The sequence below is a fragment of the Phyllostomus hastatus genome, unplaced genomic scaffold, assembly GCF_019186645.2.
Source record: "Phyllostomus hastatus isolate PE091 unplaced genomic scaffold, TTU_PhHast_1.1 phas_scaffold_1066, whole genome shotgun sequence".
NCBI lineage: Eukaryota > Metazoa > Chordata > Mammalia > Chiroptera > Phyllostomidae > Phyllostomus > Phyllostomus hastatus.
The window spans coordinates 4,224,208-4,248,499 of NW_025334004.1; the positions used below are offsets into that span (position 1 = coordinate 4,224,208).

Here is a 24,292-nt window from a genome sequence, read left to right on the forward strand (position 1 = left end):
AGTTTGGACTTTTTTAGATTTCACATATAAATGAGATCATGCTGGGGTCCAGCCTGGGCAGGGTCTCAGGGTCCCCGAAGGATGTGTTACAAGGTGCAGCCAAGAAGGGGGACCCCAAATGGGCATTTGAAATGGGGTCCAGAACTTAAGGTGTCCAGGAGATTTTAAGATGTCTCCACCCCCCCACCCCCGTGTGGGTTGGGGGAAGGGACAAATGGAGCAGGGCCATTGAGATCTGTTTTGCATTGCAACAGCCATGCAGCTACCCTCTGGCGTGGTCATTTAACATATCTATAGCCTTTGGCTGGTCGCTTAGATATGTTAAATAGCTGTGATCATTTCTGAGCCACGGGAATGGAAGTAACTTCCCCACCAAGACGTGACTGGGGGCAGATCCCCCAAGCTACAGTGCCTGCGTGAGAGCTCGGAGAAGATTGGCTCCAGGACATGGGGCCACACCTGCCCAGACTCTTGCTGGCAGCCCAGTAAACCTGGAAGGATACGAGTTCTGGCATGTGAAGCCGAGTGTGGGAGGAGTCGGAAATGAGGCTGCAGAAGAAGATTGGCCACGGGGATTTAAAACCCAGACTTGGCGGCCATTAGGAGAGAGAACCATGCTGCTTTAGGAAGGAGAGCCAAGCGCAGCCCTGAGAGGGAGAGAAACATGTGGCTTCAGAAGAATGGGGAGGACCTCAGCCACTGGGGGAGAACCATGCTGCTTTAGGAAGGAGAGCCATGCGCAGCCCTGAGAAGGAGAGCCATGCACAGCTTTAGAAGGGGGAACCACCACCTGGTTTTAGCAGAGATCCCAGCGACTCAGCAGAGGGTGCCAGGAACCCAGCGAGGTCTCCCAGTCGAGATGGAGGGCTAACTGGGAAGAACCAGAGGACTGCCTGAGCCATGGACTTCTATTTCCTTTCCTGAGATACAGTACTCTGGACTGGGCAAAGGGGGAAGGAAGGAAGGACTGTCTGTTTGTGGGTGTTTTAAGGGACTTTAGGATTTTTGATGAAGACATTAGGTCACTACTTGAAATCTGCATAGCATTAAATAAACATTTCCTTTCCTTTTCACTAATCTCTGGCATTGAGAGACATCTTTCATAGGGTGGCGGACATAACGGACCCAGGGCCTTCTTTCAATAATAGTATATTGTCCCAGGCCCCTCTTGTCTGTTCTGTAACAGATGCACGGCTAAGGTGAAGCGCATGAAGCAAGACACCCGGTGGGGCGCCACAGGACAGCCAGGATTTTTTGGGCCTGACTAATTCACAGAAAAAAATCAATCTTTATTTTTATAGGGGTGGCTATACAACACTCAATGCTAGTGTGATTATTAAAACAGAAACAGTTACCATAGGAATAACTTCGAAAAGTACAGAAGGTTTTACAGATCAATCATGTTAAACAAAGAAATAACCAAAAAGTACAGGAAGTCCCACAGATCAACCATATTAAACAAAGGTTATTTTGACCAAGAGGGCCATTAATCAGATACCAAGGAAGCTGTACAGGCACAAACTTTCAGGTGCCAATTATTAATTAGCTGTCTATAAAGATTCTAGGGACTGGTCTAAATTGAAAGGGTGCTAGGGGTGATTTCTAGGTTATATAGAAATTAGCTATTGTCTGTTGAGGTTAGATTTGTCTCAGTTAGGTCACTGGTTTTTTGCCTAGGTTTTTTGATTTATACATCTTGGAGGGGGCAAGTTTTATATTCATTTTCATGTACTGAGATTATTATTTTCAACTAGAATTCCTTGCTGGTTACATTCCTGTCCAGGGTATGGGAGGGGTAGTAGCTCTAATAAATCTTAACCTTTTGAGTGGTGACTCCTTAAGAAACATTCCTAGCAACAGCTTCCTTCAGCATTCTGGCAGTTGGTCTGCCCATAGTTTAATTTTGCCCTTAACTTCCCAGGTAGGGGAAGCAGGCAGCATTAGGGTTGCTAGGGGTCTCTATTCTGTGGTCAGCAAGTCATTTCATGCAGACTCAGAGGCATTTTGCAGATTTTTTGTTATAGTGCACAGGTATCCAAAACCCCCACCACCTATTGCTAGCAGGGACAGGCAAACAGGAGGAGATAGACAGGAGATCCGGCGACAGTTGCCTCTGCGGTGCATATGCAGCTCATCCAACCTGACTGTGTCAGAGGTCAGCTGTTGGTTGGTTCCCAACAAGATCAGATGGTATTTGTGTGTTTTTGTTGGACTCATTTCATTTAATATTAATGCCCTCAAGTTCCATCCACATTTTCACCAATAACAGTATTTCCTTTTGTGACTGAACAATATTCCTTTGTATACATAGGCCACATTTTCTTTATTGTTCATTCATCCATCAGTGGACACAGGCAGATTTCGTGTCTGAGCTCCTGTAAATAATGGTGCAGTAAACATGGGGGCACAGATATCTCTTCAACATAGTGATTTCCTCTCCTTCAGGGGCATATGCAGAAGTTGAATGGCTGGATCATCTGGTATGTTGGGAACCGCCCTGACTGGTATCAGAAGCTGAAACCCCCACCTAGGCTAAGGCTAAGGGAACACCCTTGGAACTGTAAGCCAGCAAGGAGACAAAAGCTTATCTTCCTGGCAGGAATGCTGCTTCTGCTGCTGTATTCATGACTGAACCCCAAAAAGCTTGGTCGGTTAGCCAAAGATGGGTAAGATTCCCCATGGGGGGAATGACCTAAGACAGGCACGATCACTTTGGGAGGCCCACCAAAAGAAAGACTTGGGGGGCTGCAGCAAAAGGGGGTGATGGACCCTCGCTCCTCGGCTTTGACATAGCCTGAGTTCTCAGCGTCTGGGATAAAACCTCCTTGTCTCCCAGTTGCCTTAGTTCCCTTCCTCCACCTAAGCCTGAAACAATGACAGGGTGGTGCAGCTCTGTACTGAGAAGTGCGGATTCCCCCGGGTGATCAGGCCTAAGAAAGAATATGTAAATTACTGTGAAACCTTCTTTGTTTAGAATGCTCTCAGTTGAATGAGAATGGTCTTAGGAGGAAGTTATTTTGTCCTCAGTCTTACAGCTCTTTGACCCCGACTCAATAGACCGGCAGAGTTCTTTGTTTTCTATAGTTCCTTACTTCCCCCTAATGAGTACTGTACTTTACCTGAATTATTATGCAAAATGAGCCCAATAAAAGCAGGTATGGAAGGTAAATCAGCGCGCTCCCCACTAGGGGGGGTGGCTATTCCGTCCCTACTTCCCCACAGAAACTAGTTTGTCTCTGTGCATGTGTGTTTTTCCTCGCGTGATTATCGTCAAGCCATCCACAGCGTTCCGTGGTCACTGCTGGCCGGTGACCCACGCGCAACACTGGTAGTCCTATTTTTCATTTTTTGAGGAAGCTACATACTGTTTTCCATAATAACTCTACCAATTTACATTCCCACCAACAGTGTATAAGTGAATCCCTGAAGTTCAGATCCAGAGAGCCCTTTCTCTTCAGCCCACAACTAAACAAATGAGGTTCTAAAGTCAGTCTGACCTGGATTTATCTCCTCGAGTATATTTTAAGCTCTCGGAGTCTTCTCTTATTCCTACGGTAAAATGCCATGTCTCACATGGGTGTCCAATGAAATAAATTAGGCCAGTCCTATAAATCCTTGAGCAAAGATTCTCAGTCGACATTAGCTAGTGGTGTTACCAGTGACAGCAGCTCCCCTGAAGCCACACGGGTCCAGGGGCCATTTAGAGTCTAGTTCTCTAAGTGCCACATTTGTGGTCCTCCCTTTTGTAAAGTTTCCTCTGCCTTGAACTTCCTTCCACAGGCTTTCTCCAAAACATTTTGTCCCAGTTGAGTTCTCAACCAGAAAGCTCAAAGGGCTTCTTGCTTGAATGTCCTTTCTCCCAGCAGGAAACCAAAGTATCTGAAAGTTAGCTGTGCTTGCCCAGATCAGTGTCCATGTCCTGCGTGCAAGTGCACATCGAGGTAGCCTTGCTCCTTGTCCTCGGGAGTCTGCTGCGGCTGCGGTCAGCTCAGGCCGATCCTGAGCAGCAACCAGCCTCTGCCAGACACTGCAGGAAGGACAGCTGCACTGCAGCCCTTGGCCTACGACCATGAGATAAATGGTTTTGATGTTGCACTGATCCCTTGAAATTGTGCCTAGTGTCTTTGAAAATCTTAAAGCAGGCTTGTTTCAGTACCTGCTTCCATATTTGACATACTTTAAACTAGATGGTAAGTATTTCAGGCGTTGTAAAGTCCCTAGCACTTCTGGGCTCACACAGCCTCTCCCTAATAGAAACCTTTAGAAATCCTAGCCAGGAAGTGGCCCAGGCTGGAGTACAAAGGAACTAGAAGAAAGGGCACCAGAGGCTTTGGAGAGGGGAGAATTTATTTCCTTCTGCTGCTGGAAAATTTTCATCAGTTCAGGATGAAAACCAGGCAGAAATGTTTTTACAGGCTTTTATTTTTCTGTTTTTCATTTGAAAGGAAAAGTCGGGAGTTTGGGGTTATTTAATTATGATTTTAAATGGAAGGTATCTCTATCAGAGCCCCATAGTGGCTGTTTTTAGTTAAAAATGCATTTAGCTAATTATTTCCCAAGGAGCCACAGTTAGGCATGAAACGAGAACCCACATCTCCGAGGTGCCCCCGAACCTCCAGAGAAGCTGGGTTTGGTTAGTCCCTGTGCCCACACTAGCTTTCCTGCTTTGTTTTTAATCCTCAGTGATCTGTAGACAACGAAAGAGCACACATACAACACCCACAAAACTAAATTATGAGGTTCATTTTTAAGGATAAAAACACTATGAGCACACTTAAAAACCTTGGGAAAATATCAGCTAATACAAGGGGGAAATTCAGATAGCCTAGTATATATAACCAACCAGAAATAAAACATATCAACATTTATAAAAGAAATTTGGGAGAATTTTTTTTAAGTTGAGAGTATATATTACATATATAGTTTCATCTTGTCTTTTAACATTATATTGTGGGAATTTCCCATTATTAACATTCTTTTATGTTATGAATATCAAAGGCTTCATAATAATGTTGCAAAGTATGGATGTATCACGATTTCCTTACCTTCCTTCTTTCCCTGCACCTTCCTCCCGCCCTCCTCCCTTCCTCTCCCCATTCCTTCTTGCTCTTCTCCCTCATTTCCTCTTTCTGTCCTTCCTGAGTTCTTTCCCTTCTTCCTCCTTTCCCTCCTTTTTGATTTCTTCTTTTATAGTTTAACCAAATGTACACATTCACACTATTGAAATAGTCTGCAAGGCAGGAGAAATAGCAGCCCCCCACCATATTTCCCATTTCCCACAGGCAACCATACATAATTCTTTTAGTGATTATTATGTTATTCATTCTATACAAAATAATGTTGATATTGTAAATTCTTGATTTTAAAAAAATGTTTAGGCATTATCCAACATAGAACTGCCTCCCCCAACACACACATACATGACTCCTCTGCCACAGACTTCCATCCCCAAATGGCAGTGACTGTGATTAGATTAATATTCAGTGATCAGGTTATTGCAACCACATAAATGCTGTTCACAACTGAGCCATGTCTTGTTTACAATGACTTCAATGCCTGCTCGGACCTTGCCTGCTTCTAGGGCATGACAGGTCAGGATGACGAGGAGGAGCATGACTTCCAGAATGAATTCAGTAAGGATCTCACTGCAGGGAGAAACACGTGCTCCATCTGCAGAAGGGCAACTTTCAGCATTACCAGAGGCTGTGCGATGACACTGCCATCGGCCTCTACCGGATGTCCTTGACCATCAACAGGACCTTGACTAAGAAGGCAACACTGATCATTAACCTAAGAAGAATCGCCAATAAATGATCACACCAGACCCCCAAATCCAGGTGTTGGCCCCTGTGACATATCTTGTCTCTGCCAGCTTCTGTTGCTGCATTGGTTCATCGAGGCAGTTGGATGGACAGTCCTTGAATCCATGGTCCTGCATCCTGGATCCTGGATTCAGTCCCTGAATCGATGGGGAGCAGAGGCTCCCCACTGGAGAGGATCAGACATTCACAGGCAGTATCAGTGAGGTTCCCCGGGAGTCAGGAAGACGGAGAAAAGATGAGAGAGAAAAGCATAAGTCTCACCAACAGAGAAAGGGAAGTAGAAAATGGCTACTAAACAAACAACACAATAACACACAACCCTTCAAGCCTATGAGCCTCATGGAGTTTTATTGAAAGTTCAAATGAGACTGTTTATATGTTACAAAGTAGCTATTATGCTGTTTCCACATATTAGCCAATACCAATTATTGTTTATTATTGCAGCCTAACCATGTCAGAAAAGCATATCAACTGTTATTCCGTCCGTCTGACGGTACTATAAGGCTCTGGGAAAAGCCCATGAACATGGGCTTCCAGACACAGGGGTGCAAATCTGGGGTAGTGAAAATATGTGCACATACAAAACTAAAACACAAAGTGATTCCCTGAGCTTTAATCTTACCGAGTTCACATTTCTTTCTAGTGAAATGCATTAGGACACTCCTCAGGGGCAGCCTCGGGGCTTCCGCTTCACACACGGCCACCCGAGCTACACCAGCTGGTGAAGACAGTACATTGACTTCAGGAAAAACAGTGGCATCATCTCTCCACTGCACTTTTCTTCTCAAACCAGTGGATTTATGGCCTGCCTCACAATTCAAAGTTCATGAACATACATGGTTGTGTGTATCAGTCTTCAAGTATTGAACATCAGCTGTTGTTTCTTAATGAGTGGAATTTGTTTTTGAGGACTCCAGCAAACTAGTTTGCTTCAGCAGAGCAATGTAAACTCTTGGTAAATAACAGCTATCACAGATGAGACTTGATAAAACTCATTATAAAATCTTTATAACTGACACAGCTGGAGTGTCACTGGATTTGACTCGGCACCTACTTCATGAGGACATGACAGAGTGTCCTTTAGATCCCCAAACAGAGGGCCGTTCCACTGGACAGCCTCTCGGGGCCCAGTGATGAGAACTGGGTGCTTATGCACCAAGCTTCCCTCAAGGCGGTCTCAGGTTATTTACCAATGAACGGCTCAGTCTAAAAGTTCCAACACAGGGGTCAGTGTGTGCTGTGTGTGGGTACAAAAAGACATACGGTGCATTTTAACTTGTGTGGACAAGCAGAATGGTCATGACCTTTCACACGTCAGTAATATTTTAGAAGACTTAAAGAAACTACCCTGTGGTTGAAATACAAGCTGCATATTTGGTCATGATTAAACAACAACAGAAAAGCCAGTGCATTTCTAAACCTAACTGCAGAGACTTAGGTTATCTTCAACATCATAATTTTCTTGGATATACAACTATAAAAGGGCTGGGAAAGAAAAATAAGGACTTTAGAAAAATGGAGCCAAGACATTTTGGACATGCTTCGATCACTGACTTGATGATGGTGAATGTGTCCACGTGGCTTTCACTGATACTTCCTCATGAGGTTCACCACCTCCTTATAGAGCCGCCAAGGGGCATCCAAGCCCCAGATAAAGTCCAGATGTTCCCACCCTTCAATGCACTCATGGTACACCAAGTTGGGGATCTGGGTCAGTAAGACATTGATGTCGATGACGTCCGCGAGCCAGTCCTTGTCCCCGCTCCACACAGCAGTCGGCACAGGCATGTCTCTCACGTTGTAAGCGGGAGGGGAAGTCTGTAAGAAAAACCCACAGAGCACTTTGTGGTGGTTGTTTTAACTTACAAAAACACAATCAACAGTCTCCATTAAACACTGAGTAGTTCATTGAGAATAAACTACATTTTGAAAACCGTTCTCAGTTTACTTTTCATATCACTTTACCAGAACAAAAAGAAACCTAACCCACAATGAAAGAACAGTTACTATAGTAACGTGGTGGGCTTGGTAACAAGTGTTTAAATCCCCTGGAAGGAAGCTGTACTCCCAGGTGGTCAGTGCGAACCCACAGAACCAAGCAGTTGGGAAGGGGCTGTGGATCCACATCTTCCTCCTTTCCCTCCCTCTGGGGAATGGCACAAGGCACAGAAGGTCTCTAAGCCTCAGTTTCTTCATGTTTGATCATCATCATCATCACAGGGAAGTTGTAAAAATTATATAAAATATGGCAAAGTACCTTACACTTTAGAATACTTAGCACTCAAAAAGGGTAAATTTCTTGGTATATGGAAGAAAAGGCTTAGGCAATGTAATCTGGCCAAGGCCCTCCAGCTACAGATGACAGACCTAGTTTTGTCTGATTCTAAAGTCCGTGTTCCCGATCACTGTGAGTCACATGGAACAGTGATGGTGACAGCTGGTCCACAGGGCCAAGGACAGAACAAAGAGGGAAGGCCTGGACCACAACACCGACCACCAAGTTCAGGTTGTTCTGGAACTGAATGCTATCTGCCCAGCTCTCCCAAGCCTTCCCATACACCCAAGCCCTGGCAGCGTCCCGACAACAACTTCCTTGATGCGTCTCCAGGGCCCATGATCTCTAAAGACTTTCAAGACTTACCTGGTTGTAATGAAAATAGTTCCTGGCCCTGCTTCCCCAGTCAAAGGCTTGAAACTTTTGTGATTTCTTAACCTAAAGAGAAGATAATTTGGAAAAAAGTTATCTGGCACAGATGTGTGAGATAACTTCACAGGTTGCTAGAATCAGCCACGTCCTCAGAACCAATCCTACACCAATACTCAGACTTACTCTTCACTTCCAAACTAATTTAAAGTAAATGACATCATTTTGTTCTCCTTTACTAAATGACTCAATTTCTCACTGTAGGACTGGAAAGCAGCTACTGCATGACCCGATAAAGCAGCTATACACATGCTGTGAATGATACAGGACGGGGTGAAAGCAGGCACAGTTGTGAGTGAGCAAAACACAGAGTTCCCTTCTTGTGTTATTACTTATTAATTACTGCGTTGTTTTCCATATGAACAACTGTAAACCTACTCTTTCCTCACCCTGTACTAGATCAATTGTTATGCCCATTGGGAAACTTTATTCTGACACCTTTTACTGAAATGTGAGTCTTAAATTTTTGAAAGACTTAACTATCTTATTTGGGAAAGATCTATATCATACATACTATATAGGTTAATATATATTTATGTGGATACATAGGTATTTCTATGGATTAATAAAATATTTATACTTGGATATAAATATTAATTATATATCACATATTTATATGGCTTAATATAAACATTGTATATCTATATGTGCATTAACACAGTTATATATGCTTATATATAATCTCTATATTTTCTATGTATGCATTCTACTTGATTACTTACATTATTCTATATTTTAATGATTTTATTGATTTGGCACTTTTTCTTGAGTACCAGTATCAGCATAACCACCAAATTGTACTGCACACCAGCACAATTCTGACTAGTTGGGGACAGCAATCATGAAATAATATTGTACATAAAATTTAAACTTATGCATATATAGTGTAATATAAAAGTAGTAGCAAAGGTCACTTATTTTTTTAATTTTAAGTAATGTACATTCATACTTCCTCTATACCCGCAAATTCAAAATGTCAAGAATTAAATCCAAAATTGGCAAGCCAAGTGAATTGGAAACTGTTCAAACTTTGGCCAGAGGATGGCGTATGGTCAAGAGGAAGAACCTAGACATTCTTTGTGTAGACTGCTCTTGATTTGTGTGAGGTTTCAATTCTTATCAATCGCATAAAACTCTACTGCTTGATGTAACAGGAAACAGCATGAGATTAGAAACTACAGGCATTTCTGCAGGAGAAACGCTAACATCTGCTTTTGCCATCGCAAATGACGAATTTTTAAATGCGTCTGGCAGGTCTCAGGAGCCCGCGCATCTGCAGGGTCTGTCAGTGCGTCTGCGCTGCAGCTCTAGCTGTCTGTGAGAAAACAGCCATGCAAGCTGCTCTGCCACCATAGACCATTTACCACCTGAAACTTCCTCACAGGGTCTTTCAGCACTGATTAAAGCACCCGGTGTGAGCAAGGAAGACACTGGGAAAACCTGCCCAGAGCTCAGGCTGAACTTCTAAACTTGACTTTTGTGCTCACAGTCATTGCCACTTGAAAGGGAGTCTCAGAAGGAGGGAAATGTGAAGAGGAATATTTACAGACACAGAAACAGGGACATAAGTTAAATTCCCACAGTAGATGTTCGGTTAAATGCATCGTGTTACCTCAATATGTTGCAACAGTATGCCACTTTCATAAATATCAATATAATAATATAGAAAGAGAAATATGGATAATGTATATAAATAACATTGAGTGGGGGAAAAGAAAATGAAAATGAACAAGTGCCTTGGTTACACTTATATGACAAGTATATGTGGCCAAAGATCAGGAGGAAATACTCATAACATTAAGCTATAGGCTAGATGGGTTTTTAGGTGACATTTTAAAAATTATTTTTACATCTTGAATGGTAATAAAAATGTCAATAGGTTCAACTTTTCTAAAGTACAATACATATTGTCTTAAAGATATGCCCACCCTCTGGCCTCTAAGTCTACTTCTACAACTAGACCCTAAAAAAAATAATCTAATGTATAAAGAGAGATCTTTAATTCAAGAATATTCTTCCCAGAATGTTTACTATTGCAAAAAAAGGCTAGCAAAAATAATAGTAATGGTAATAATTATACCATTAATAATAATAATTCAAGCAAAGGAAAACTGTCCTCAGTTACAAATATTTAAAATCATTGACCTGAACGGGCATTTTTGATTACAGCAGAGACCGCTAATGGCCCATTCTTGTCCCTCTTCCTTAATCCCCCGAAGCTTTCGCTCAGCACATGGCCACCAGGGCAGGCACCACATCCCGTGCGGGCTTCCTTCTTGTGGCGGGAACACACATGGAGACCACCCGGCTTCCCTCAGACAGAAGAGGACCGCAGCCAGTAATGGCAGAGCTGCAGTGTGGAGGGAACCGGGACCCCGAGTGACTCCCGGGAGCACCGCCACACCCCCTCCACCGCACACCTGTGCCGCTGATGTCTGGACTGCATCATGAGAAAGACAAACTATTCACAGGCTGTGTTTTGGCATCTCTGATTCAGCAACTTAGCAAATATAATGATATTTATTAACATTTTTTTAAGTTACGTAAATGTGCACATAGTAGGATCGTACTTTTCTAATAAAAACACACCAAAAAAATGTAAGCTGACACTGAGAGAGTTCACAACATGCCACCAAAAATATGCTGCTTTGGCCATTTTAATTACTGACTTAAAGGCACTTGCAAAATGGCAGATTCGAGGAAGGTACTCTGGCCTTCCTTTGTCTTTCTAAAAGCGAGATATAAAATTCCCAAGTGAAAAAAGCCATCCATCCCTGGACCAGAAGGAAGAACAGTTCATGTCACCAGACACAGGGGGAGGCCTAGAGAAATTGTACAAAAAGACCTGGTTAAAATAACTCTTATCTCCTTTAGGCTCTCATATTAATTTTAGTAATTTTTTACAGTTGTTACTCTTTGTTCAACCTAGTACATAAGCACTTAGACCTAGGCACTTCTTTGAGTCTTCATTTTTCTTGTGAGAGCTCTTATGCACACATAAATAAGATTCACGTGTCTTTCTCCTGTTCATGTCTTAGGTCAGTCCCAGACAGAAAGCTTAAGAGGGGAAAGGGAAATTTTAGCCTCCTCTACAATACCAACACACAAACAGGAGTTATCCCTGGTGGTGGAAACATGGGTGGTTTATTTTCTTCTCTGTACTCACATACACTTTTAAACTTCATAATGAACACATATTACATGTATAATGAAAATTATGCTAAACGTTGTTTTATAATGTTTTCAAGAGCCTACCTGATGCACATTTTTTTAGGTTACTAGTAGGTTTCAAACAACAGAATATCAGAATCATATCAGGAACTATTTAAAATGCAGATTGCAGGAACATACCCTCCGGGAATTTGAATTCTCAACAGGTCATGGGCAGGCCCAAGAACCTGGATTTTCTACAGCATCCTAAGTATTTCTGAACAACCCTGTAGAGACAGGTTGGGACCAGCCTTCTTCCAACATCAGTGAGCACTGGGGCTCTGGACTCTGGAGGCAGGGAGCAGGGGACTAAAGGAGGCGTGGCTCTGGGGGGCGGGGCTCTAAAACTTGCCAGGTTTAGAAATTGAATAAGGTTTGTAAACTAAATTTAAAAGCCCAGTAGAGAACTAGGTTTTGGACTGTCTAACCACTATGGTATACATCTGAAACTAATACAAAATAAAACTGAGTGTATAGTGTAATTGAAATAAGTTTTTAATTTAAAAAGAGTAGGAAACCACAAAAAAAAAATTGTACAGAATAACAAGTAAAAAGTAAAAATGAGGTTTTGGCCCTGGCTGGTGTGGCTCAGTGGATTGAGTGTGGGCCTGCTAACCAAAATCTCGCTGGTTCAATTCCCAGTCAGGGCACGTGCCTGGGTGGTGGGCCAGGTCCCCAGTGAGGGGCATGTGAGAGCCAACCACACATTGATGTTACTCTCCCTTTTTTTCTCCCTCCCTTCACCTCTCTCTTAAAATAAATAACTAAAATCTTAAAAAATAACAACACTAGGTTTTGGAACTGTTTAAGAAACCAGAATTGTAACTACTTAAACAAACAGTAAATTTCTGAATGTACTATGAATAAAATGGCCTGAAAAAGCACCTCCAAACTACCACAGGAACTCCCAAACGTCACAGCTGAACTGCAGCCCTTAGCCTGCCAGCACCCAGAAGGCACACCTTCAGCAGCAGCCTCTCCCAGCAGGCACCACGGCACCCTTGACCAGTGAGTTGTTGACAGGCAGAGGGGCAGCCCCTGGCCACCAGCCCAGAGGAGAGAGAATCAAGGAGAAGGCCCTATGAGACAGCTGCATGAAACAACCTTTCTCAACAAAGAGATAGCACAGGGGAAAGAGGGCAAAGGGTGAGACTGCCTCCCGCAGTGAATCTGGACTTGGGAAACATTCCTGAGGCACATTCCAATGTGGTTAGAACCTAAAACCACAATGGGGCCCCAGAGCAGTGCTCTGAACCTCAGCCTGCGGCCCCTGACCTTGGCCAGCTGCTAGATTAAAGGGGCTGGGCCACGAACAGAAGCCTGGGTTGCAGCTGGCCCAGGAGCTCTTGTGCACACCCTGCGCAAGGTGGAGGCCTGCCACACAGCAGGGTGAGGAGGCACTTCTGCACACATAACAGCGTGGTCTGGCAGTCTTGGCTGCCACATTCCCAAAGTGCCCTGACAGGTGGGGTCTGGCAGTCATTTGCGTGTTGCTGAGGCATGTGGCACAGCACTCATGGGCTGCAGTGGTCACTCAGCTGCATAGTTCAGCATCTGCCTTCCTCCTGGCCAGTCATCCTCCCTACAAAAGTGCACTAATTCCTGAGGCAACAGAAACTGGGCCTTTAAAAACAATGTCCACTAGGTAAGAGGGTAAAAAGTGTTCCAAAAGGTAGGGGCACTGTGGTGACTGGACACACAAAGAAATCAAGTGCCCATAAACAGAAATGGGGCTGAGGAGAAAAGCAGGAGGCCTGAGTGAAGGATCGTGAATCTGAGAACTTTTCAAGGTTTCAGGACATTCCTTAAGAGGTAAGAGATGCTCTTCAGCATATCAACTACCTGTGTTCCCGGAGCCCCTCATCTAAGCCACAGGAAACTGGCACTGCGTCACTGACATTTAACACGGGGCCTTACTGTCATCAGGAGGGACCAAAAGCCTCAGGCACAGTCCTGCCTGGTTCCTGAGGGACCAGCCCAGGAAAAGGTGTCCCATGGCACTCCCACCTGACGCAGGTCACTAAGCCACTCAGCAGCAAAGGAGTGAACTGCTGACACACCTGACAACAGGTACGAATCTCAGAACAGTTATGCTGAGTGGGAGAAGTCACACAAAGCAAGTAGATACTGTATTACTGTGGTTATACAAAACTCTAGAAAATGCAAACTAACCTATAATGAAAGAGCAGATGGGTGGTGGTTTGGGGACAGAGGTGAAAAGGATGAAGAGGTGGGTGTACAAAGGGGGCAGGAGAAAACCTTTGGGGTGATAGGTTCACTCTCTTGATCGTGGTGATGGTTTCATGGGCATATGCCCATGTCAAAGCACGCTAAATTGAACACTTTAAATATTGTATGCTCTGCCACTTACACATCCAGAAATCTGTTTTTTAAAAAATGAAAATAGAGATTCTGCAGTCTAAATGAATTAGGACCTCTAGGGATGGGGCACAAGAGCCTTTGCTTTTAAAGACTGGGATTGTAGCTAATCCAACAGCTCTGCCACCAATTCAGCTCCCTTTGGGACAGTCTAAGCCTCTCTCAGATGCGTGGGAATGTCCTTCAGTTTCTTTTTTTTAATTCTCCCCCTAGGATATGTTTATTGATTTTAGGGGTAGGGAGAGAGCGAGAGAAACATTGATTGGTCACCGCACCCCTGCACATGTCCCCACTGGTGATGGGACCCACAACCCAGGTATGTGCCCTGACCAGAAATCGAACCCACAACCCTTTGGTGCATGGGATGATGCCCCAACCAAATGAGCCACCCGGCCAAGGGCCAATTACTTCTAGAGCCTCTCCTAGATAAGATTAAGGTTTCACTTGAGTACTCAATGCTGCCAGCCCAGGGAGAACCTGGAGGACAAGAGATACACTCTGCTCACCTGCATGAAGAAGGAAAAAAGAAGAAACCCTGTGCTCTAAGAGCCAGACCCTGGAGGCGGTTCCGGAGCCACACTGTCTACCAGTGCGGGTGCCCTTGATGCACCAGGCTCCCTCCCTCCACCTTTTCCTCTCAGCTCATTTTCAGTAAACCTCTTTTCTTCTCAGTCTGTTTTGCCTCCTCTCTTGATTTCCCTGGGGCCAGCGGGGGTTGGGGGAGGAGGCATGGCAAGAACCCCCTTACTGTTCTTAAACAGTATTTTCTTAAAGGTATACTTTTCAAGTAATTCTGATGATTCTGATGCAGGCAGTGACTGCCCAATGTTTGGAAATTACTACACAAGACACCCACTGCATCTTGGTTTGAAACTCAAAAGGTAAGTAATTTCTATGTAAAAATTTAGGGGAGGGGAATTGTACAAAAATAGGTTCTGAGGTAATAATAAGGTCCTCACATATTGTTAGATTTTAAAAAAAGGCAAGTTACAAAAGAATAAGAGAAGATAAATTAATATATTTCTACTGCACAACTGTTATTTCTATCTGTACCTATAACCACTGCCTCCTGAAATGACACGCAGCAGGAGGTGCAGGGCAGAACACAGAGACATTTCAAATCCCCAGGTACACGTTTTCCCTCTCTGTGTACAATTATAGGATAATTCTATTTTTTAATCTTTAGTGAATTTTATTATTTGTTGCCTATGTTTAATTTCTAAATTTTCTAGAATGAGTATGCATTACTCTTGTGATAAGTGATAAAACAATCAAACTCTACTTTAAAAGTTAGTTGCTCCCATTTACCTCCATGAGTGGTTTACCCATTGATATTTCAGCATATTATGTTCATGGGTTAATGCTGAAATAGCAGCTTCTGTTTCCAAAGTGGCTCTAAACGCTTGTCTTATGGAGCAATACAGAAATAAAATAAAGCTGGCACCCTAGCCAGGTAGCTCAGTTGGTTAGACTATTGTCCCCATATCCCAAGGTTGTGGGTTCAATCCCTAGTCAAGGTACATACAAGAGTCAACCAATGAAGGCACAAATAAGTGGAACAACAAATCAATGTTTCTCTCTCACGTGTGCCACCCCCACCCCTTCCTCTCTCTCTCTCTCTAAAAATTTAAAAAATATAGAGATAAATAAGAAACTTAATGAAAAACTGACAAGAGGGGAGAGAAGGGGAAAGAAGAAATGAAGTCAACTCCATCAGCTGTTTGGCAAACTCACACATACAGTACAGTTGTGCCAGGGAGGAAAACAAAAGCAACACACACACGAACCAGGGATCCACCAATCAGGGGAGGAACACCAGCTCAGCTTTGTAAGCAGACTGTCTTGCTGTTGGTGAAGGGGTTGCAGGAAGGTGTTTCATGGATGCAGAGATCGTTGTAATGCTGGTTTGACACAAATCCCAAATGCACTGCCGGGATGCCTACCTGGCCCCAATGTAACATGGTCTGCACAGAAGTCCCAGCAGGAGAGTGTGTCATGTACAACGCCACTCTAGACTGGGGAAAGAAAAGTGTTGAAATAAAGAATCAACAAAATAGTGTTAAGAAGGCATTGATAATAAACAAATTTCATACTTCAAAGCATTAAAAACCACAGAGCCACAATCTCAAATATATGAGATTAAGAGCAAGAAACAATTATTTGACTATAAGTATGTCCTATAACAATAGAAAGAAACACCCTGGCTGGTGTGGTTCAGTGGACTGAGTGACAGACTGCAAAGCAAAGGGCACGTGCCCGGGGTTGCAGGCCAGGTCCCCAGTAGGGGGGTGTGCAAGAGTTTACAAACCACACATTGATGTTTCTCTCCCTCTCTTTCTCCCTGCCTTCCCCTCTCTCTAAAAATAAATAAATAACATACTTTGTTTAAAGTAGGAACAAACCCATACATGGAGCAACACGGTAACCGGGGACTATATGGGGCTGAGATTACTGCCCATTTTTATTTTCTTTATCATGCTTTTCTGAATTTCCAAAATTTTATGCAACAAGTATACCTTACTTTTACCATGAGAAACAAGAAAAATTATCATCGCTTTAAAAAACTGCCTAGAACCTTCCAGAACATCAAAACCTGTTTTCAAGAGGCAACATTACACACTACAAGTATATTCAGAAACACCAGCCCATTGTTGGCCAAGGGTTGACAGCTTCTAAAATGAATAAATGAATGACAATTCCAAAATTAAACAATTATAAATATCAAGACCTAAGTGATGGGGACCTCCCCATTCAACAGTGTCCGTGCAGGGACACTCAGAAGTGACTGTGGCTGGCCTGAGGACAGCAGCAGACGGTGCTCCAGGCCCTCGCTGAAGTCCATTCTCGTGCCTCTTGAGTGAAGGACCTGTCAGAGCTGTAATGAGGGCACTCCTTCCTCTCCACCATCCTCCCACACAAACGACCGTATTCGCAGATGAAATAAAATCACTGGAAGTTTAAAGCAAGTCTTGTTATGAACATACTTACCATATTTAAGTTTCTCTCATTGAACCCACACAGAAGAAAAAAGATATTTCCACAAAGCTCCTTTAGGACAACTCGATCACAAACATGAACACTCAGCCACTTCAGGAATGTATTCTGGGGAAGAAATTCTTTGTCTCCAAATAAATCCTGCCAAATAAGAAGAAACCCAAGAATACCTCAGCATTACATCCTGATCCACGGGCGGACCCCCATGACCCACCTCCGAAGTGAAGGCATGTACATATGTGCCAAGCATCTCCACAGATGGCCTCAGGACAGAAACAAAAACCAGTGGATGTTCCAACTGCAGTACTTGTGCAATCTGCTTAGTAAGACAACAGCAGTTGTTACAGGTGTGTGTTTAATCTTTCGAATGAAGAAAAGGAGGCAGAAAGTCAAGTAATTCACACCAACGTTTACAGTAGGAAAGGGCCTTAGTGGCCGCTCATCCCAGGGCCGTCCCCACAGTGTTTCACTAAACTCCAGTGGGCAGGCAGGGACCCTGGGAGAGAGTGGAAACAGTGCTTGGCCAGCGGCGTGCCTGCCCAGGGCACACACATCTCATCTGATCTACTGGCCAGTGTGCCGAATCCTGCCCACTGTCTGCTGTTTTCTTTAACACTTTTTTTATTGTGCCAAAAAGCTACCATTTTCACATGTTACACTCAGTGGCATTAAGTACAGTCACGTGGTACGACCAGTGCCACATTCCATCTGCAGAACTTTCTCAACATCTGCACCTGAAACCCGGTGCCCGTGAAGCAGTAACTCCCCATTCCCCCTCTGCCAGCACGGCCTGCCTTCACAAATAAAGTTTATTGGAGCACAGTCACCTCATTTCTTTGCACATTGTCTCTGCCTGTTTTTGCACTATAGGGGCAGAGACAAGTAGTTGCAGAGACCATGTGGCCCACAAAGCTGAAAGTAGTGACTACCGGGACCTTTACAGAAAAAGTTTGCCAACTGCTGGTCTACATCGGCACTAACCAATGGCCTAGGAACCTGTGCTCAAGTATTTCCGGGATGCTCACTGTGGCCTCAAGGCAGATCTCAAAGTACTTCTCCAGCAGGAAATAAGAAAAAAGGTCTTCCTTACACTGAACCCACGTTTGTCCCCCTTATTGCTTACACTTTTCTGCTGCTGCCTACCCTCTGGATGGACAAGCAGGAGTGAAAAATTCAAATGCCAACAGAGGCAGTTTTATGAACTGAACTGTGATCCACCCACCACCACCCAACAGATACATCGAAGTCCTAATCCCCAGCATCTCAGCATGTGGCGTTATTTGGAGACAAGGTCTTCACAGATGGAATCAAGCTAAAATGCAGTTGTTGAGAGTGTGTTCTAAGCAATAGGACTTGTGATCTGACAGGAAGGGGAAATTTGGACACAGTGGATACAGGGACAGACACAGAAGGAGGTCTGAACAGACACAGGGAAAACGCCAAGTGAAGATAAAAGGCAGAAATTGGGGTGATGTTTCTGTAAGCCAACGAACACCAAGCAAACCACCAGGAGCTAGGGGAGAGTCATGGAGGATTCCTCTTCACAGTCCTAACCAACTAAGATAGGCGGGTGTGTAAATGCAGATGATAAAATGGCCAACAGCACGTGAAAAAAAACGCCATCCTGTCCAGAGTGAGGATTAGGGAACAGTGAGAACGGGTGGACAGGAAAGCTTATGCTCAGCCTCCAGCAACTGCTCTGTGGCACATAGCTTCTCCCCACCCCCGGAAAAATCCATCATCAAGATTTCATGATCAGCATCCTGCTTTGTAAAAAAGGTGCAACTAATTTAACTTAAATATTGCTTGAGCCACATTCAACACTCTTCGGGCAAATCTGGTCTACTGCCACCTGTGATAAGTCCTCAACAAGGCAACCAATGGCTCTCTAAAGACAGACAACAGGCCTCCTTGAAGGCTCCTTTGCTCCAGATTAAAAACACTAAGATTAGCTGGGGAGAATGAGGAACCAAATACCACAGCAGAGAAAAATCACAGGCCATGAAAAGGCATCAGTTTCCAAAATTCCTGGTTTTGAGTCTACATAATAGTCACATGTGATATATGTGATAAATGTATATATTTTTGAGGTTGTCTACTAAAAACAAGTTAGTAACATCACTGACTTAAACCACAGTAAGCTAAGCATTCATTTTGACTGACAAAGAATGTGACGTTGTCTTGTATGCAGGACTATTACCCAAACATTACTGTGGGCACTCCACTGATCATTAAGGCAAAGCAGGATGGTATTGCAGAAAAATTTGCCTTACATTTACAGGCCTGCTCATCCCAATTCTGATGTCTTATAATATATACCTTTGCATTCTGAGACCTACAATACTCTCAACCTTCATGGAAGCAACATATATGTCCAGGAACAGCAAATTCCAAGGTTTTGTGAACATAACCTTGAAAAACAAGGTTTTCTTTCACTTTGTCACATGCCCAGGATATAAGAAAACACCAGTGTGTGGAACAGTAATTCCTAAATACCAGTCTGTTTGGCCTACCTTCAAATCAGGTAGGGTGCTAGGTAAAACCTCAGACCCTGGACCCCACGCCAGTGTAACAAAACACCATCTCCAAGGCTGAGGGAGCGGGGGGCAGAATCTATATGTTTACAAAGCTACTAAATCACAATCTCCAAAGATGAAATTAAATTGAACACATTCCTATGACACAGCAATTTCAGTTCTCCATAAAAACGGGGCACAAGGATCCAGCAACAGCAAATTAGCAAGAACCTAACTATCCACCACAGCACCTGGTTTAATAAGTAGTCATTCTTCACAATGGAAAACTTACTACGCAGCAGTTAAAAAGAATGTGATGGAGTTTCATGTGTTAACAGCTGTTCAAGAGTGAAAAATGTAATCTGCAGAAAATATGCATAGTTGAATCCTGTCTACATTAAAACAAAACAATATATTTCTCTCTGGAATTTCACAGACAAGGTCTATAGGAAAAGACCCTGAAGTGAGTACTGGGCTTAATTATGAGGAAGGTGGAAAGAGAAGCTAAGGTAGTTAAGCAGTACTTTATTGGTACCTCTGAATTGTTCATAATGAAAACTGAGGTTTCTATTGCCCAAGGCATTACAAGTTAATTTGGTTTTTGAGGGAGTCACATCTCATCTGCATGTCTGGTCACCTATGCAGAGAATCCCATCTTATGTGAGAGTCAGATTCTAAATTCAGAGTACAGTCTGTATTTCTTGTGAAAGTAAATGGCCAGTACATATGTTATACCTGATTTTAAGTATACATTCCTCAACGGGATTTAACATCTGTGTCTGTATAAACGTGCCATACATAAAACCTATACTGTGCATGCACAGTGGACCATCTGACCTGGGCTGGCTCTCAGCTCCTCATAAAAACTGCTTCCTCCTTGAACAGAGCCTGGGGGTCACATAGCTCTAGGGATAAGCCCCCATGAGGTTACTGGCTTGTGTTTAGGGGCCACGTTATAAAACATAACAGCAACAGTGTCTTGAGATCGCCCTCAGTGTGGTTCGGGTTGGGCACGTGGGAACAGTGCATTTCCTTGTCCCATCTCCAGCCAGTTCCCATACACCACTCACTGCACAGAATAAAAGGCAACTCCCAAAAGGTTTAAGGTCCCTTCTCCCAGACTTTCTCATGCTCGCTTTGTATGATTGGTGGAGATTTGCACCTTCCCTGACTCCCCAGGATCTGAAGGAAGGAGTGAAAGGGAGATAAACCATGGAGAGAAGAAATCCCACTTTCCATGATAGCAAAACACAGAGGAGAAAAACACAGATTCTCCTTCTAATGGCCAGTTCTTCAGATCTGAAAAGGAAATTGGGGGTGGGGTGGGTTAAATACCTTGATGAGAAGATCTGGAATCCATGCCACCTTAACTAGAGGGCTAATAGAGAAGTTGATTGTAGCCACAGGAGCCAGGGCAAAAAACATTTTAATCTTTTTGGCCAGTGCTGGGAGCTGTGTAAATGCTATAAAACCTGTGGGACAAAAGGAAGGTGACAGGAATTTGATCTTCTGGAAGGAACTTTCCATGAAAAGGCAAGGGCAGTTGCGCACGACGCCCTCTAGTGGCAACATGAGAAACATGCAAGCAAACTCTTCAAATGGGGTCCTCTGAACTTTTCCATGCAGAAACACTGAGTTTGACTAAACGAGTAAATCAAGTATTTCTTACATGATTGTTTCAATATTTCAACCTAGATACTCACTGGAGGAAATCTAGGTGGCTAAAACCAGATGTTTCCTGTTCCTCTAAGAATGTAAACCAAGCTAAGGAAATGCTGTATTCATAACAGCTGGGGCCCCACCACCCCCATCCACCACTGACCCTCCCACAATCCCCAAGACCAATTTATAGAGGCATTCAAATCAACCACCAACAACTCAGAAAAGAGTTATGCATTTAGAGTGCCCTAGCATTAAAGTATCTCTTAGCTTCCTCTCAGGTTACTGCTGGCCTTAAACTTGGCTCCAGAATATTACTACAGAAAGCAGTGAGGCAAAGGACATTTAGTAGACAAGTCATGGAAGAAGAAATATAAATGAAGAGTAATGCTTAACTTAATGAATAATAAAGGCAAAAGGTGTGCACATTAATTTTTGTTTGTGGCCTCTCAAACTGGCAAAGAGTGTTTGCTTGGTAGTGAGGGTGAGGCCATTTAACCAATATATATCAAGACACTTGAAAGCATTCATATCTTCCATAGACTAATTCTCTTTCTAAGGATGTGTTCTAATGAGACCATGTGATATGAACACAAAGCTATTGGTTACAGTACACACTCAGCCCTGACCAGTGTGGCTCAGTTGGTTCGGAGTTGTTCTGGAAAGCCAAAGGTCACTGGTTTGATTCCCAGTCAGGGCAGACGCCTCAGTTGCGGGCTCCATCCCCAGGAGGGGTGTGCAGAAGAGGCAACTGATAGATGTTTCTCTCTCACATTGATGTTTCTCTCCCTCTCTTTCGACCTCCAGGCCCCCTCTCTAAAAATAAATAAAATCTTTAAATACTAAAACGGGGAGTGCTTTAAGTTACAGGACAGTCTCCTAATCCCTAATCAGAGGAACACTTGTAGAATTATGGGCAATTTTTATTTTCTTTAAACTTTGCTAATTTCCCATTTTTTAAAAATGAACACACATTACTTTTATAATATCACAAATAAAAATGCATATGACTTTTAAAAACTATGTATTATAAAAGTGTAACATGGCATCTTTGTAGTTAGTTTCACTCCACTTAATGTTAAAAGTTAGTGTACTTTCTTGTTTTCTTTTTAAAAGCCTCTGCACTTACAAAACTTCTTGTTTTCTACCCTCTCACATCCCCATATTGCTTAATGAGAAAAATACATAACAGGCTGTGGCTTACATTAATTCCTTTACATTCAAGAGAACCACAAAACATGTCTATCCATTCATGTTAAAGCCTGAATTTCCAGAGAAGACAAGTACTACCAAAATTCTTAGGCTTTGCCCTAATCATTACTTCTCCTTGGTATGAAATAATAATAACAATAATACTATTATTATTATTATTAAACACACATTTGAGCTAACATATTTTATATTTTACTTTTCAGAACAAATGCAAACTGTGACAAAACACTACATCGACTTCCAATCTTTATTTCATACATACCTATCGTGGTGCCTTGGGAATGACCCACATAATACACTTGCTTTTGGCTGGTTTTGTTCAGAATGTAGTTAATGGAAGCTGGTAAGTCATAGATGGCCATCTCATCGAAACTGCAACCCAAAAACGGAACTCTTTCATTGAGATGTTGCAGCAAATACAGCAGCACACACATAGGAAGCAGGCAGTGTGACCCCTTATCACAGACCGAACACAGCTGCGTGAGCCGCCACTGAGTGCAGGAAAGAGAATTCCCAGGACTGCAAAAGCCCCGGGGCCCCTTCCAAACGGGACTTAAACTGTAAATGAGTTCTACCCATTTCTGAACTTTTCTATAAATTGGATCGAACAGTATGTATTCTTCTATATTAGGTTACATCCAAACTGCCGCACGTAGTTATAGGTTGTTCATTGTGCTAACATACCACACTTATTTTGCCCATTCCTTGCTAATGGGCATTTGGTAGTTTCCAATTTTTCACTATTACAAACAGTTGTCATACATGTCATTGGCAAAGGCTCTTGGTCATGCATTTCGTGGCCCTAGGTGGGCTCTGCTTTACACCTGCAAAGCAAGACTGGAGGATCCACAGCCTGGCCTTCTCCGCACCTGGTATCATGACAGAGCCCTGACCTGGTTTGCCAGAGAGCATTTCTGTCATCGGGAGAGTGACGCGCCCATTGCTGCCACCACTCATGATGGAGTGCCAGGCTCTTTGCCTGGATCGCCTCTTTTAACCCCCCAATAACCTGATGAGATAGGTATTCATTATCCCCACTGTACATGAAGAAAACTCAGACACAGATGGCTTATGTGACAGGCCTGATGTCACACAGTGATTCATCGGTAGAGCCAGAAGCAAAGGGGAGGAGAGGAAATCTTCCGGGTACAGAATAGTGAGCATTTGGAATGTGTGTTGATAAAGGAAGGAAGAAGGTTATGGGACATAATTCACTCAGCAGCTCCCACACCACCAGCAATGCCAAAATACCTAAAACATTTCTGATTGAATCTAAATCTCAGTGTAGTCATTTACTTAAAATTTACCTCACTGCTATTTATTAAATCCCTAAAAAGGTTTCCAATCTTTCATGATCCATCAGTCTCCTCTCCCATGACCCTGAGTTACCCACCTATCTGCACCCGTGTGTCTGTTGAGAGCACTAAGGGACTGGAGCCTACCATGACCAATTCAAAGATACCTGAAGGCCCAATACTCAGCCTGAAGAACAGAAAGCGTCTTGTGTTTCCGAGACCAGGTGTTTCCCCGGCTGTTCCCCATCCACACGTCAAAACCAGCGTCTGCCAGAATGAAGCCCAGGCTGCTGTTGGGCAGGTTTGTGACCCAGTTACTTGAATCTGCCAGCAAGCCATGCTGCAGGAACACCACTGGCTTGGGACCTGAAACACACACATGTTTAGGAGCAAGTAGCACCTATCTTCAAAACAAACAGGTAATGAGTAAATGACCCCAAAGCAAATAGTGAAAGAGGGATGAGTTAAAATATTGAGGTGGCAGTGTACTCATATATAACA

The 24,292-nt window shown here is 43.4% G+C and overlaps 1 protein-coding gene across 2 annotated transcripts in view; it reads right to left on the minus strand.

Annotated features, from left to right (window-relative positions):
• Positions 1–6,143: 6,143 nt before the first annotated feature.
• The window catches only part of LOC123828665 (lysosomal acid lipase/cholesteryl ester hydrolase-like), a 30,995-nt gene continuing 12,846 nt past the window's right edge, over positions 6,144–24,292 (minus strand). For both annotated transcript variants that reach the window (XM_045853729.1, XM_045853730.1), the window contains exons 4-10: positions 23,959–24,157; positions 22,759–22,868; positions 20,961–21,097; positions 17,104–17,250; positions 16,059–16,130; positions 8,464–8,535; positions 6,144–7,640 (exon numbers count right to left, since the gene is read on the minus strand). In XM_045853729.1, coding sequence (XP_045709685.1) covers positions 7,407–7,640; positions 8,464–8,535; positions 16,059–16,130; positions 17,104–17,250; positions 20,961–21,097; positions 22,759–22,868; positions 23,959–24,157 — 971 coding nt within the window. In that variant the 3' untranslated portion in view covers positions 6,144–7,406. The remainder of the gene's footprint in view (positions 7,641–8,463; positions 8,536–16,058; positions 16,131–17,103; positions 17,251–20,960; positions 21,098–22,758; positions 22,869–23,958; positions 24,158–24,292) is intronic.